This window comes from Sinohyriopsis cumingii, chromosome 7 (assembly GCF_028554795.1).
Source record: "Sinohyriopsis cumingii isolate HCF-2022 chromosome 7, ASM2855479v2, whole genome shotgun sequence".
NCBI lineage: Eukaryota > Metazoa > Mollusca > Bivalvia > Unionida > Unionidae > Sinohyriopsis > Sinohyriopsis cumingii.
The window spans coordinates 93610503-93628541 of NC_142967.1; the positions used below are offsets into that span (position 1 = coordinate 93610503).

General features: G+C 36.1%; 1 protein-coding gene across 1 annotated transcript in view; it reads right to left on the reverse strand.

Annotated features, from left to right (window-relative positions):
• Positions 1–2453: 2453 nt before the first annotated feature.
• Positions 2454–18039, reverse strand: part of LOC149795734 (uncharacterized) — a 37379-nt gene continuing 21793 nt past the window's right edge. The window contains exons 2-4 of the mRNA XM_089965643.1: positions 11849–12310; positions 6629–7099; positions 2454–4663 (exon numbers count right to left, since the gene is read on the reverse strand). Of these exons, the coding sequence (XP_089821769.1) occupies positions 3633–4663; positions 6629–7099; positions 11849–12310 (1964 nt within the window). The 3' untranslated portion in view covers positions 2454–3632. The remainder of the gene's footprint in view (positions 4664–6628; positions 7100–11848; positions 12311–18039) is intronic.

Genomic DNA, 18039 nt, shown 5'->3' on the forward strand with positions numbered 1-18039 from the left:
CAAATTAAAAATCGTCATGCAAAAGAAACTCCTTCTGTTTTGCCTCTTATAGGAATACCTTAATGAAACGTTTACTATTATTCATAGTTGTCAGTGCATGGACCCGAAATATAAACATTGACTTTCAAGAAAGCGATTATATCATTACCGCACGACAGCATTTATTAGATGAAAGACGTACATCACTTTTTGACGCGCAAGTATCTTGTCATCTACATGACAATCACGTGTAAATTGCGTGTGAGTGAGTGTGTGTGTGTATTTCTGCGTGCGTGTTTTCTAGTATTTTGACTACCTATTAAAAAAAGAGAGGACGAAGAGCTGGCTATGACTGGCGAAATTTTGAGTCAAACTCTTGGTCTATACTAAAGTCGTTCACTCAAAGGTCAACTCCTCATTCAGAGACGCAGTGACTTTATATAATCGATATTTTGTAATGTGCTAGAGGAAGAAACTGATATCATTACAATCTGGGAAATTACCATGATGTGTCGAATAGGACAGGAGGGGGAAAGCAACATCTATCGATGCAGAGAAGGTAACTTCTACGTTGCATATTTAAGTCTATTGCAAAACATCTTCATTCCTTGCTTTTAAGGATCTGTTTAACCCTAATCTGCTATTTCTTTTTTATATGCCACTGTGTACATCGGGGGTCGGGGCTAAGTTTATTGAGCGATATTTAACCATGATCATGTGCATTTACCGTTAAACCATTATATACAGATATAGTTTGATAAAGTATTAAATATTTTTGTCACATATACGTTTTCAATCATATTTTACAGTCATGCCCTAAGAATATTCAATATTTTTTGGTGGAGGTTGGGCTGGGGGTCTAATTGATACCTAAATTGTAAAGAAACATATATTCCCTAAGACCCCATTCAGTCCTCCATCTCACGGAGATGTAATTTTAAGTGTTGTATTTTCTTAAAAAATTTTCCCGACATTTCTTGGATGTGTCATTGCCATATTCTACCCTAACTGCTGGTGCTCATAATCCTTTCCATAATTTACTTTGAATTTATTGTGTTCTGTACGGTCGAGAAACTTTAAATGCAACTTTCTGAATAAGAAAAGAAAAAAGAAAAATAAATTCGGACCTTACAGTTATCCATTTAAGTGTAGTCGCATCCATCTGCCAGTTCATATGACCAGTTCATGTCTGTGATTATGCTTGTCTTTAACACTGTCTACCATCCCAGACCTATTCAGCTTTGGGATAGACCACATTTACAGTCAAAATAAGGTGCATGAAATTGTTGCGAATTCAACCTGATCGATCTATGGAAAGTTTTATACTCAAATGCACAAAACAAATTCTCGACTTCTTAGAAATATTGTTACATGATTTTAATTTAAAAATGATAATAATATAGTTTAAGAAAAGTTACTTTATCTATCTATCTATCTATCTATCTATCTATCTATCTATCTATCTATCTATCTATCTATCCATCCATCCATCTGTCTGTCTGTCTGTCTTTCTGTTACTTGTTTCCAGACTGTAAGTCCTTGTATCGCTCACGCTTTTCATATTTAAATCAATTTGCATGCCCTTTTCCATTAGTTACAAATATGTACATAAAGACAACTTTTTAATGTATATTTCATAGTAAAATGTTGAAGTATATAAGTGGGAGAAAAATTATAACGCCACAGTAGGAATATCACTTTGGAACTCACTTTTTCCATTTAAGTAGTATTACTGCTCTTATGTTTGCTATTCAGAGCCTTATTTCCATATTTAGGCCAAAATAATGTTTCTTCGTCTGCTCTCTCTCTCTCTCTCTCTCTCTCCATACATCAGAATATACATATCTTAGGCTGTATCAGATGTAGACCATGTAGTGTACATAGATGCAATAAACGAGGTGCCATCAATAAATGCATTAAAACAAACTCCAAACATCAAATATTAGACTTCAACTATTAACTTTTTATAATTAGTTTACATGAATCATGGAAACTGTCAGTGCCTGAACTTACATGACCTGTTAATACGTGTCTCCCATAAAGTATTGTACACCTGAAATACTCTGCAACAAAGGGTATACATTTTTCAGGGAAAAAACACCGTGATCAAATATGGTAATAAAATTGTTCAAATATAAATTTTAACTTGTATCACAATCGTGTTCGAAAACGATGAATACATCAGGCGTTAATTAATATTGATTGCAAACCGAAATTCAGTGACGATTGAAGATTGGATATATCATTTGCTACAGTAATAGACTGTAAGCTTGGCAATATCACACATAAATTTACGTTTTAGTGTACAAAAGCATAAAATGAAGAATCAATATCCTAAAAAGTAAATTCAGAATCATGAAGATCGTTTGTTTAAAAATGTTACAATCTTAAGTCTGTCAGATTCAACCGCTCTGTTATGTTTATTGTTATCCCTTCCAACAATATCAACCCGCCCATGAAATGTTTGACATAAATGCAAATGTATTTATTTTATTAAGAATACAGTTATCATTTTGACAAAATAAAATATTTGAAGCATGATATGTAGATGCTAAATGTGCTAAAGCTCGCTGTCCCAAACAATTATTGTAAAACTTAGGAACTTTTTTTATCACTGTAGTAACGCAGCTGTTAAAAGTATTGGCATAGAACCATACGATGGGAAAACCCATGCAAATCGATTGCTTTTGCATTTTAAAATCACATAATGAAAAATAAATCTGTTTCCTGAGCAGATATATCGAAATATTTCACTCGTGAAGTGGAAACATTTTGTATCGTCACTTGTGGCTTATGCCATCGCATGTTACGCTAGCAAATATTGTCTATGCAGTTTGACAGAAGTTATCATTGCAATGAAAAGCCTGGGCCACGCTCTGCCAGCGCATTATGTGATTGGATGCCACTTATATGCGAGTAAATACGGTACGTTGAGCTTGGGTGTTTTTGCCATTATTTTATTACATTACTATTTAAATCTAAATAATTTGCTATTCATGTGCGCAGGTGTTCACACACACACACACACACACACACACACACACACACACACATATATATATATATATATATATATATATATATATATATATATATATATATATATATATATATATATATATATCTGACAGTTTCAAAGAAAGAAACATGATTTAATCACTAGCGCAGGTGTTCTTGTACATGAGCACCTAATTTGAACAGAAGCAGTCGGATAGGTATGCTAGTCAGCCATCTAATGTAAACAAAAAAGCGACACGGAATATATTATAGGTAGATTCTAGATTGAATAGCATGCATATAGCATGCCAAAAACTAGTGGCCATCAGCTAAATGCACACATTCAACCAAAGCTAGCAAAGAAGAAACATAAAAATCCACACAATGCTTTCATTATAAGGTTGTGGTATCAACAGAGATGCATATCACCATTAATTTCATGATTCTAACATGAACAATGCGTGACAAATGAAGATCTGATATAAAAGTTTAACCTATTCGTACAGAATAACACACCGGCCGTGCTGATCTTCAACATTTCCTCCATCCGCATTCTACTGTCTATTTCAACGTTTTATTCCAAAATTGTTCCACTGCCGCTACTGCGCACATCTTTGTATGTCTTCATAAAGGCTGTCTGGTGATGGATGTGATTTTTACATTAGAAGCTTAGGCTCTGGAGGCTTAGGGTTAACCAGTTCATACCGATCCTCTTGACTGATGTCTTTGTCAACACCATGGTCTTCATCCCTCTCCTTTTCTGAACCTTTTCTGCAACCGAGGTTGTCATATCTTTGCTCAGCAAGAGGATCATTAAGTCCTGTGGCTGTGCCATGACCGTGACTGGCAGGCTTTGATTTCCAGCTTTCAAGCGCATTTTTCTCAAACTTTAGTTCATTATAATCACAACAAAGTCCAACGTAATCACTGTCATCATCATCAGAATTTGAGGACCTCGGTGGAAGAGGTGGTTCGTTGTCAGCTTGCTTTTGAACCTCCCAGACTGGTTTAATATTCATGTAGTCTGCCTTATGAATTTGTTCTACACCATACTTTTTAAATGCTTCTTGCCGAAATTTATTTGCCTCTGGAAGAACCAAAGAGTGTCCAGACTCACCCGGCTTGATATGTTCTAAATATACCTCTTGTGAATTACCTGCTGTGATTGAAGATTTTCCACATGACAGAGGGATGTTTCTATCGTCTGATTTTGCATCTCCCAATGAATTGTCTGTGTCATCTATGGAAGAGGAAGAAACTGTACACTGGTGATTCTTTGGTGACTGGAGACTCCTCTCTGACTCATCTGTAATACTTGGTCCCTGTCGGTTGGCAACGTCTTGTGTAAGGAAAGGAGCTACAGTAGGCATATTATTGTGTAATTCTAGCAACTTAGTAAAATGACAGTGTATCAAGTCATGAATTTCCTGTGCTTTGCGTGTCTTGAATCTGAATTGTCCTTCACCGCTGTCACTCTTTCTTCCAACATCGATGACAAGCATATTCTTATTATTGTCTGCTCCATATCTTCGAACATAAGCACGAGGCCAGCTATATACAACATTTTGTCGGCTGTCGAGAAGACCAATGCCTGTATCACTTACATGGATAATGTAATTGCCCTTTAAATGACATCTCTTCGCTGCGTCATTTTCATCTATCGTAATATCAAAACAGTGACTTATAGCTGAAACGAATGAAAGAAATTACTTTAGTATTTGTTTCAATTAGCGATTAATACAATTACGATAAAATTAAATTAACGTTCTGCATGTGAACTATTTTACATCGCTGATGCAACAAATTTCGCAGGTGCCACTAATATCAACTACCTGGCTGACATTAAACTGATATCCAAAAGTACGAGTAGCTGGCTGACTTGGTATGATGCTTTTTGTCAATATCTCTTCAAATTGTTTAAATTCATCACGAAGAAATTCTTAAAATTGGGTTTCTCTGTTTATATTTATGACATATATATGATGACACCTCCGCATTTTGTGCCCCTCGAATCAAGATGCTTTCTCTCAAAACTTGGTGAAAATCTGTTGAGCAATTTTTAAGAAGTCATTATTAGGAATGTGTTTAGTAAGTTCAGCCTTACTGCATGGCTGATCCGCATCACCTGTATGTCTTTCAAAAGCTCTTCGGAAAGAATAGTTTCAGTAAGATTTTGTCAAATTCTGATAAGTTTATTTTAAGAGAATCATTTACATATTATTCTTTTTGTTTGTGTCATGGCCATATTAGAAAGTGCATACATTTAAATGGCAATCAGGCCAGGATGATTCCTGTCGAATTTGTCCAAATTCCGCTGTACGTGATTTGAGGACAAGTAATTATGTGTTTGCTATTATTAGCAAAAACAGCCATTTTGGAAGGCTGATTAGCATTATTTGTACAGTTTTCAAGTGTTTTCATGCTAGTATGTCCTATGGTAAATTTGGATACATTTTTGAGAGGCAGGTCTGAAATCTGTTTCCAAATTTGTTTGTTTTGTGGCACAATGTCCAAATTGGATGATGTATCCATTGGTTTAAACATAAAAGGACCCTTTGCAAGGATTTCAATTATATTTTGGACTAATTCTGTTGAGAACCATTCGGCAATTAATTTTAAAGTTTCTTTGTCGGGTGTGTAATAACGGTGGCCATAATGAATGGCAGATGGATCATTTGTACAAATCTGAATATCCTTTATGCCAGGATGCTATCAGTTAGGTTTAAATAAGTTGAAGAGTTTTCAAGAAGGATGTTTATAACTGATTTTCTGTATTTTGGATTGGTGGCTGTATTGGACGAAAGTTAAGTGTCATTTGAAGAAAAACACTTTAGAGGTATTTATGCTAGAATCCTGTCCTCAGATGTTGTTAAAGTATGTTGAATGGTTTTTAAGAAATCGTTAAGAGTCGTTGTGTGACTGTAGTAAAGAGAGCCATATTGAATAACAGTGCAGCCTAATTTGTAATGTACTAGAACTCATTCATACCAGGATGCTTTCGTAGTACTTGGTCTATATTTGTTCATACTGATTAGATGCTTTGTGTGTGTGTGTGTGGAGGGGGAATTGACAAGACTTAATCTTGACCAAAGACACAAAATTTGCATATAATGCTACACATGACAAGCAATGGACAAAGTACATCTAATAGAAGGCCATATCATAAGATAACTTGGACTTATGACTAGGATAGCTAGTAAGAGACCTTATTACTATAATTACCATATTTACTCATGCATACAGCATATACCTTGATCTGACGCTGCATGATGCTGTTCACTTAAAAAAAATCATTAAAATATGTTTTAACACGGTCAAATAGATATGCTGCTTCCGTTTTCAGATCTCAGTTATGCTGAGCAGCTACATATTAAATTAAATTGGCAAAATTACGTTTCGCCGATGAAGGCAGATATGAAAATTCTATGCAAAAACATATTTGCACATCATTGTGGCAAATGTCTTGCAAAGCATTGTGAGTAATATATATATATATATATATATATATATATATATATATATATATATATATATATATATATATATATATATATATATATATATATATATATATATGGAGAGGAGGTTTCCATAATTGACGATTTTGCAGTTAACGGAGGAATTTTGTCTCGTTTGATTTTTTTATATATACCTCCCAATGAATTGTTGGTGCCGTTTGTGGTGGTAGAAGAAACTGTTGATTGTTCTCTCTTGGGCAATGGAATGCTCCTCTCTGACTCGTCTGAAGCAGTTGATCCTTGTCTGTTGGCAACTTCTTGTGCAGGGGTAGGGGCTACAGTGGGAATAGGATTGTGTGATTCTAGCAACTTGATAAAACGACGTTGGATCAGGTCATGAATTTCCTGTGCTTTGCGAGTCCAAAATCTGAATTGTCCTTCACCGCTGTCACTCTTTCTTCCAACTTCAATGACAAGCACATTCTGATTGTACTCTGCTCCATATCTTCGAATATACGCACCAGGCCAGCTATATACAACATTATGTCGACTGTCGAGAAGATCAATGCCTGTGGCACTGACATGGATAATGTACTTGCCCTTTAAATGACATCTCTTTGCCGAGTCATTTTCTTCTATCGTAACATCAAAACAAGAACGCACTGCTGAAAAGAGGAGAATAAATTCCGTTAGTGTTTCACTTAGCGATTCACACAAATAAGAATCTCGGAGAATTTAAAAAGGTTCAGCATGTGGAACACTTTAAAATGTTGGAAAATAATATGAACGATGCGCAGATGGCACTTATATCCCTTGTATAGTTCGCATCTGCCTGATAGCCAAACGCCAAATAATCTGGCGTGATAAGATGCTTTTTATTAAAATTTCTTCAATTCAATTGTTTTTATTGGTTATGAAAACGTTACCAAAGTAGGTTTCTCAGTTTTAAGTAACTTTACACTATAATATATGAGAAATCGTCATTTTAAGTTTAGAAAATACTGCTCGTACAGCTGACGATTATTCCTTGATTTACAAAATTTCTTTTTTCAGTAAGTTTTTCTCGCAGTAGTTTATTAGTAAAATGACATTTCAGTCTCAGCATTTCCATATCTGAATTTGGGACAACTTTTAGAAATAAAGTTTCTGATAAAATTGATCCGAAATCATTATTACTTTATATGTACATCTATTGCAAGAAGAAAGGGCATGTTATTTCTAGTTGCAACATATTGTAAAATAAGCGACAGAATGAAGACAATGCAATTCCAAACGCTCTTATTTCTAAAAGGTCATGGTTAAGGGCATGTATTGAAAGTAATACATTTGTTAGATCAAACAAACCTTAGTGTGATGTTATTATGGAGAATTATGAACCATGCATGTCCGAAGGTTCTACATCACTCATCGGTGATTCTGCCAAATCTTTCCCTATTAAAATGTTAAGGAATACAGGAGTTTTTCAAAGTGATTTAAAATCAGGTATTTTGCTTTTTTCTGATAATTTATCTTCTAATAAAAGTGTTTTTATTCAAGGAGTAGAGTGCGGCTTTGCTAATGTTAACCAGTCCATTGTGTAAATTTGTCATCAGTCTTCATTGCAGGACCCATGATAGTCGGAAAAGTGATGCTTTACCCATCGATGGTGATCATTTATTACTATGCAATGACCTAGCTGGTGATATAGTTGTGGTTGATCCACTTGTAACTGGCAAACCTTGTTTGGGTCAGAAATTCGATTCTATTGAAAAATAAATTCTTGATTTATACACAGCTGTGCAATTACTAGAACTATGGTGAAGAACGCTCTTGAGAACGATGTTGATCATGAAATTATTCCTTTAGCTGCCACTTGTATTAATCAGGCTTTTGGCGATGTTACTTTTGCTACTGATACTCTTTTTACTGCTCATTCCATGTATCATAAACAGGGTGACAAACAACAATCACTAATTGTAGAACAGGGTAGAGATCCCGAGACCTACTGTTTGTTTCAGAGGGATATTTGCAAAACTAAAGCCACGCAAGTGCCTGTTTTTTATTTTATGTTTCTCATTTTGTAACTATAAGAAAATGGAGACCACCTGAGGAACTGGCTGGAACGGAGTGGTCAGTGAACAATCAAATTTTTGTTCCAATGTATGGACAGCTATTCTTGGGTTAGCCCATTACACTTCGTTGGCTAGTCATTTAGGGGTAAGTAAGACTTCTCACAAGATCTTTAATTATTTTTATTGACCGAAAATTACAAGTGATGCTTGTAAATATTGTAGATCTTGTCGCACTTGTCAAGTGGCAGGAAAACCCAACAAGAGGATACCTAAGGCTTTTCTGCAATCTTTTTCTTGCATTTGACGAACCATTTAGCAGCATAATGGTTGGCTGTATTGGTCCCTTACGTAAGACCAAGTCAGGCAGCCAATATTTTTTGACCATAATATGTGCGTCCACAAGATTCTCGGAGGCAATTCCTTGAGAAATATTAAAAGTAAAACCGTAGTAAACGCTTTGATAAGTGCTTTTACACAATTTGTCCTTCCCAAGTCTGTCCAATCTAAACAGGGGTCAAATTTTATGTCTTGAATTTTTCAGCAAGTTATACATGAATTAGGCATCCATCAGTTTAAGTCTTCTGTGAGGCGAAAACAAAAACAACTTTGCAATAAAATATGTTAAAGGAGTATGTTGATAGAGATTGCCCAGTTAATCCATGTGTTCCAACACGAACAAATAAAATCTACCATCACGTTCAAATTGCAAATTCCACACCTGTGAAACAGCATCGGTACAGGATGAACCCTCTCAAACAGGAATGTTTGAAAAAGAAATTCATTATTTGCTGGAAAATAACTTCATAGAACTATGTAAAAGCGACAGGAGTTCACTATGCATTCTTGCGCTAAAACCAGATAAGTATTTTCGCATGTACACCAACTATAGAAAAGTGAACAGTGTGATCAAAGCAAATTCATTTTTATTGCCATTAATCGATGACTGTATTGACAAAAATTGGAAATGCAACATATGTAACCAAATTTGATCTTTTGAAAGGATTCTGGCAAATTCCACTAACGATAAGGGCAAAGGAAATTTCGGTATTCGTAACTTCAGAAGGACTTTATCAATATAAAGTAATACCGTTTTGGATGTACTTTTCAACATTTTAATGAACATGATTACATATAGTCTAGATAATTGTGAAGCTTACATCAATGACATCATCATCTACAACGACATTTGGAAAGACCACTTGGAGACGTTTCAGAAATTCTTTGACAGCCTCGGCGATGCAAATTTGACAATTTATTTACGTAAAAGTGGGCTTTGCCGTGCTTGTTTTACATTTCTAGGAAATACTGTGGGACATGGACAAGTAAAACCTATATAAGTTAAGATTAAGGCTATCTGAAATAACTGTGCCAATCAGTAAAAATCAACTGATTCGATTTTTGTGCATGACAGGATATTATCAGGAATTTCGGTCCAATGTTTCCATAATTGCTGAACCCTTGACCCTGTCCAATGTATTAAGTAACAAAACCATGTTTCATTGGTCTGAACAATGTCAGGAGGCTTTTGATTACTTAAAGTCGTTAGGAATGCACAGTCCTTTCAACTCCAAATTTAATCCAATCATTTAAAATGTCTGTAGACGCAAGTGATGTTGGGACTGGTTGAGTATTGATTCAAGAAAATGAAACAAATGGTGTAGATCATCAAGTGTATCTATTTTTTAAACAACAGGTATATAATGTTGACCTAAGCCACATCAAAGGAAAAGATAATCTAAATGCAGATGCACTCTCACGTGTATATAGGTATTATATTGTTTCGTGTGTATTTTGTATCGTTTATAATAATTATGTAATTTTAAGTGCATGTATATTTGACTAATAGTTAAGAGTCATAGTTATGAATCTTTCTTTTATATGGGTGAATGTGTTATGTATATTTAATTTGTATCGTTGGTTTTTTTTTTTTCAATGGTTATATGGCAAGTATCATTGTGATTTGAACTTCATGTTGTCCACAATCAAGTTTATTGTGTACCTGATCAGTAACTGTTCAACTTTTTAAACAAATAATATATAGCTTATATTTTCTCTATGATTGTGGATTAAATAGTGTCATCATTATCGATAGAGGTAAAAATATATATTTGCGTCTGATTCTAGGATATTGTTATTCGCCATGGATAAACCTATACCACATTGACAAACCTGTTGTGCCTGATGTTTACCACATTCTTTATCATAACTTTATTAACAGATTTTGTCTCATTGACAACCTAAATTGTTCTAGGATGGCAACTTTCATTTAGTGACAGAGTATTTCCAGAAAATGGCAATTGCGACCTAGGTCAAGTAGAAGGGTTTACAATCGTTTTTACTTGAGACAGTATTCATTATTACTTTAATTTCGTTAGCAAAATCATTCTTATTGTTGTATTCAGTATTTGATTTAGTAGAAATCATTTATTAGAACTATTATTCTCTGTAATTACAAAGAACTCAATACTATTCTTTGACAGAAACATTAATTAGGAATTATAGTGAATTCAGACAAGGACATCCTGGATTGTATTATTGTGATTAAATGGAAGACTGTTAGCACACCATCGCACTTCAGGCCATTGGTACATTAGTACATTCAAGACTACAGGCACAACAGCACCTTCAGCAATGGATCTTATTTGGAATACCTCTTGCAATTAGATATTTATGCATTAGTACTGGTGATATAACTTTTTGGACTGTCTGGGATTTAATTCGCAATATTGTAATTTCTTTTTCAATTTTCACTTCCTATTCTGCTGAATTTTACAAAACTTGTTGGTTTTCGCTATTTTCTATTACTTAGTTTAAGACCATAGTGTTTTAATAATACACATGTCAAACAATTGACAATGTATACATCATTCATAAACATATCAAAGATCTCTTGAACTTGTGACCATGAGAGCTAATAAGAAACCTTGTTACTTTAATTAACTTTTTTACACACGCATAAAGTATGGACTTTGATCTGCCGTTGCATAATTCTGCTCTCTTAAAATCATTAAAAGTTATTTTAACACGGTTGTAAAAGTATATATCATCAGTTTTCTGCCAAATTATATTTCATCACATTAAAAATGATAACTCTTAATCTTTAACAATTTAGATTTCAATTATGTTGAGCAATTAAATGAATGTCAAATTGAATTGGAGGTGTAATGTCGAATTGAATTGAAAGTATAATTTGTAGCCGATGATGGTAAACATAGACAATCCTATACAAAAAGGACGGTTTTGTCAGTCCATGTGGGTACAACTGGTTTTGAAAATTAACGTGAATGGGAATGGGATTGCTTATATAATTGACTGACGATTTTGCAGTTAACGGAGGAATTTTCTATCGTTTGATTGTTTTACCTCCTAATGAATTGCCGACGTCATCTGACGTAGAAGAAGAAACTGTTGATTGATCTCGGTTGGGCAATTGAATACTCCTCTGCGACTCCTCTGAAATGCTTGACCATTGTCGGTTGGCGACTACTTGTGGAAGGATAGGTTCTACAGTGGGAATAAGATTGTATGACTGTGCGAAACGGCATTGAATCAGGTCATGAATTTCCTGTGCTTTGCGAGTCCGGAATCTGAATTGACCTTCACCACTGTCACTCTTTCTTCCAACGTCGATCAGAAGCATATTTTTATTATTATCTATTCCATATCTTCGAATATAAGCACGAGGCCAGCTATATACAACATTTTGGTGACTGTCGAGAAGACCAATGCCTGTAGCACTGACATGGATAACGTACTTGCCCTTTAAATGACATCTCTTCGCAACGTCATTTTCGTCTATCGTAATATCAAAACAAGAATGCATTTCTGAAAAGAAGAGAGAGAGGAAACCCGTTAGCTTTTCACTTAGCAATTCATACAATAAGAGTCTCAGAGAATTTAAATGAGGCCGTGCATGGGGAACTCTCTGAATTGTTGATAAAGAATATGAACGATGCGCAGATGGCACTTATATCCTTTACATGGTTCACATCTGCCTGATGGTCAAAGGCCAAACAATCTGGCTTGAAAAGATGGTCTTTGTTAAAAAATTTTCAATTGCTTTTATTGGTTATGAAAACATTAATCAAAATAGCTTTCTCAATTTATACGGCCTTTACACATATAAATGATGATATATCTGCAATTTAAGTTATTCAACTCAAGACGATTACTCTTAAATTTGGCTAAATCTTGTGGAAAAAGTTTTAGGAGGTCATTAATAGGATTTCTGTTTTTAGTAACTGGGATGGCATATTGATATCATGTGTGTAAATTTTAAAAGTTTTGTGAAAAAATGGTTTCTGTGAGATTTAGTCAAATTCTGTTGAATGTTTTTGAGAAAGTCATTTACATGTTCTTCCAGTTTTATGCTCATATGCAATATGGTAAAGGGGATTGGCATTAAGTGCAGCCACGTGACAAGTCTTTAGGCCAGGATGCTTTCTATCAAATAACAATCATCATTTCTGCATATATTCAGGAGCTAGATATGTTATTAAAACAACAACAAAAAACCCACTCCTAAAACCATTGCAAAATTTTGGAACTACTTTAGTCAATAAAGTAATACAGCCTTTAAACCCACTGTCACAGAATGGAGAACAAATCATGCATATCAACGTTTTTGCATAAAATAATGTATCATAATAATTACACTCTAAGTTTCTTTCAGTAAATAAAAGGAAATATTTCCTTTGCGCAGTCGAAACATCATGCAAAATTTCAATGTTATGAACACAGAAATAATGGTGTTTACAAACAGAACGAACATGTAATAAACATAACATTTCTTAAAAATCATGATAAACTAAACAGTGTTAACTCACATAATCTCTTTCGATTATAAATTCAGACTTCCGTTTCCGTTCATTGACAGATTCACGATACCGACTTAACATCTGATTGCAATATATTAAAACAGGAAACGACATTGAAATAAGTAGTATTTGGCACGATGTGATGAGCTATATATGAGTTAACACATGTCGTGGTAATAGGATATAAATGTCTCCTCGAAATACATCTCTTTGAAAGCAAATGTTAAGAACAAAACAAAATTGTACAATAAGTGAGAAATCGCATGTAAGCATTTCATAACGTTCAGTGAATTAAAATATGGTGATGATAAAGATATATTATAGTGCAGCATAGTTCGGTTACACTAGGTTACAATGTCACAACCAAACAAAAGAAACAAAACTAAATACATTAAAATAAAACATACAATGGGAGTACTAATTACCAGGATGCATTTATCTTTAACACGTCACACAGTATTTGCAAGATTTCTTGAAATTTATTTCAATATCATTTATATGAAATTGCCAGAAGCAAAACGTTATCTGTATCACCATCTGTAAATTAACTTAACAAGAACTCTTTATTTCTTAAATTTATTTACGTGGTTTTTGCCTCCCTAGATTAAATATGTTAAGCTCAAAGTCAATCATTCGTCTGGCCCGATGGCGTCATTTCGATTTACTTACAGAGTGGTACAGTAATTTATTTTTCATTATATGCGCCGAATAGTTTTCATTTCTTATTCGTAACTATGTAGGTGAAGTCGGCAAGATCGAGGCTAGCGATAAGATAGTAGTAATAAGGGTCTGCATACGGACAATGGAAAATCCAGTCAGAAAGGTCGTGGGGATGTATACGGACAAGATTTATACGAATAATGAAAAATCCAATCAAGAAGGTCTTGGGGCTGTGTACGGACAAGATTTATACAGACAAAAGGCTGGGACTATATACGGACAAAAGGTTAGAATTGTATAGGGACAATAGGAATGGAACATGTGAGGTGACGTTATGGTACTAGCCACTGGCAAATATGTTGCAAGGGGCTGATCTCAATCGGACCAAACAGCGGGGGGAAGAAACCTAGAACGCTTGGCGGGTGGGACTGGCGGGACAAATACATTTATAACACATACAACATACAGACATAGATTGATGAACATTAAACATATACATGGCAAAGAGAATAAATATCTTTTCGAGGTATATGAGTGGCCATGATTGTTGTTTTGTTAACAACATATTGTTAACATAGAGGGCATCGCAAAGGTCTTCATCTCTGCCTCAAACTTCTTCTGACTTCTGGACCTTAGATGAGGACTCTCTTCAGACAGCCTAGTCTCTCCATATAGATTCTTCTTTTTCCAAACGCTCGTATTGGTGATCCGGAATGACTGTCCATGATGATCTGACACACATGGGCAAGTCCGTACGAAACAGCATTGACGATACGAGAGTAGATGATTCAACGTTAGTCCTTAGCTTGTGACGAGAACAGGTGATTTGAATGTAGTGAACCGCGGTTATTTATAGTGGAAGAGCGGATCGAAACGGATTGAGTTTTTTCACCAATCCTAACACGCGTTACAAAATGTAGTCACAGTGCGGAGTCTATCTTCAAATCGGAAGAGACCTGCATGTGACGTCACATCCCCTATATAGATGCGCTAGCTTCTGTACGTAGTGAATCAATGCGGCAGGGTTTTCAAACGTGACCGAACCTAAGAAGGCGATTAATTGGAGTGCACCGGCCGTGGAGACGAGAAACGATGGTATATCAGCGACTACCAAAGTCAACACAGTCATACTTCTAGAAGAGACCGATTTTAATTGGGATTGAGTGGATTATTTCTCTTCTTCGCAAGAATTTGTTCCGGTAGCAGCACCGCGCCACCTTCTAATTCTTTACTAGACGTCGAGGATATTAAACAGAGACAGAAAGAAGAATTGGAGAAGTTTTTACAGCAGCAGAAAGAAGCAGAAGAAGTTATTCTCCTTAAACATCAACAGCAAGAAGAAGAAGAAGCAAGAAGAAGGAAACAATGGGGATAAGAAGCAAGAGAGAAGAAACAAGGTCTAGGAGAGAAGGAGGACAGTAAAAGTCAAACGGTGACCATACTCTTAAACATTTTGGCAAAGTTAAGGAGTCTGAAAGAAATGTATCACACTTCTTTAATGCGACCCAAGAGGAAAAGACCTTCCCGGGCAAATCAGTCTAACACCGTCATCGCACCTGCTACACCTGAAATACCAAAACATATGAATTCTACCAAATCGTTGACAGAAGCATTTCCAGTCGTAGGCCTTGGCCATGGCGAAGGCTTTAGACAATTAAAGCGGATTACGTCCTGTTCCTGAATTAAAAAAAAAAAAAAACAACCAAACACCCAACGGTCCTTTTCAGGGCCACCCACTTCTCTCAAAAACAGATAGCATTCATTTTGCCAAAATCAAGTAAAACTCAAAATCCCTTTTTGCCCCATGGTGCACATGGTTGAATACGTGAGTGGTGGTCCATATTCTAAAATATCAAAACCAAGAGAAACTTACATGGTCTGTCGGGTCTATTCTGGTACAAAGTTTACAATCCAATTCACAATAAAACACTTTAACATGTTCATAGGCTTTATCCACTCTCTCTGTGTTTTGAATTTCTTCACTTTTACATGTTTTTTTCTCTTCTTTCTAATTCTTTCCTCGTCTTCTTTTCTTCTCTTTTTCCTCTTTCTGAACGTGTCTGGGTTCTTCCTTTTGTGAGCGTACCTCTTCTTCCTGTTCTGATTCCCTCTCTTCCTTCTGTTGTTTTTTTAACAGCATTCTGAAGACCAATGTACTTTCTCTTGACAAGAATAACAGGTATCTTGACTTTTGTCTTCTAACACCTTTCTTGCTTTTTTGACGGACTGGACACTCTGTAACCCAATCACCTTTCTTCCTACAAATATAGCAAGAATCTTGACTTTTATCTCAAAAGGTGGCGCAGAAGTCCGTCGGCTTGTCTGAAGAAAACCTTTGTATGATACCTCGCAAAGCTCTGATAAGAAGTTCGATCTGTATGGGTTCTTCTATCGTTCTGTTCGGTTTGATAGTGAAATGAATACTGGGAGGGAAGACAGTGACCATTTTTATAGGGAAGACACTGGTCTGTCATGGATATAGGGACCCATAGCGTTCAAAATGTAGTCATTTAACTTTTTGCAGTCAAAATGAAACGATCGCATCAGTTCGTGGAGACAGGAGAAGAAAGTAAGAGACAGAAATGTGATTTATCGCCTCGCACAGTAGCTAAAGTCTTGGCTCAAATTCATGCCAGCGATGTTGAAGATGACATGAATGAGCCAGGATACAAACTCCTGTTACAGCAACCGGGGCTATTCAAGCACACACCCTGCGGCATTCCTGAAATGCAAAAATTGTAAAACGTCTTTGCTCCACGCTACACCTTGAATGTACAACCCCAAGAAGTGCGCAGACCTCTGTTGTTTCGAAGTAAAGATTTCAAAGACGGAAAATACATTCACGTCTATCATCACGGTGAACATTTTGATGCCATCAACATTATCGCCCCATTCCTGGGATACAATTATTATTGTGCGAAAATTGACTATGGCTATAACAATCGAGAGCCACACAAGCATTGTGGATCGAAATGTGAAGGATGTTTGGCCTCTCAACCCTGTCTTGACGAAGGACAGCAAAGCGTGCATTGCCCAACTTGTCAGCGCACTTTTGCTAGCCCTACGTGTTACCAACAACATCTGAAAACACCAGGTTCACAGCAGAAATGTGCTTGCCAACTCCTGAGATTTTGACGTACTCGTGGACAAGGCATACATACCAATATTGCCAAGGCACACGTTCGTCGAGGAGAAACGATGTCACATTTGTCGGCAAATCGTGGACATGGAACACGAATGCTACATTCAAAAATACCATTCCAAACAAGAGGAAACAAAATGACCACAAGAATAAAGGAAATTTCATCCTTTTTGATTTCAAACGCATGAAAGAGACTGGCATTCACATTCCTAATTTCTGTATGGCTCACCGAGCATGCGAGAAGTGTATCCAAGAGCCTATCTTTAGTCATTGCCCTCACTTCAGCAAGATTCCTGGAGGACACGAAAAAGTCTTTCGGGGACCAAACACGATATCCGATTTCGCCCATGGGATCTTAGACCCCATCGACGAGACTTGGAGACAAGAGGACATCGAACGTTACGGAGATTGTCATCGCCATGCCACGGTAATAGCTCACAATATCTCGGGATATGATGGATACTTTCATTTGAGATACTAGTCGGAACAAACTACCGAACGTCCTAAAGTGACTTTTGAACGGAACCAAAATCATTTCCATGCAAGTGTGACAAGTGCAGATTAAAGATTCGATGAGTTATTTGGCAATGCCTTTGAGCTGAATGCCTAAAACGTTTGGAATTACAGAAATGGCCAAAGGCTATTACGCACATTTTCAATACTGAAGCCAATAAACACGCCCTTCTACCACATTTGCCTGAGGCTCACTACTAAGACCCTGACAACATGCGTACCGAACAACGAGAAGCTTTCTACGCTTGGTACCAGACTCACGTCTCTGACCCTTTCGAGTTTCAGGAAGAAATGTTAAGGTATTGTCGTTCCTACGTGGATATTTTACGGCGTTACTGTGGAAAATTTCGAGAACTGTTCATGGGACATGGACGGATCGACCCTTTGAAGAAAGCCTGAACTATCGCCAAAGCGTGTTCCTT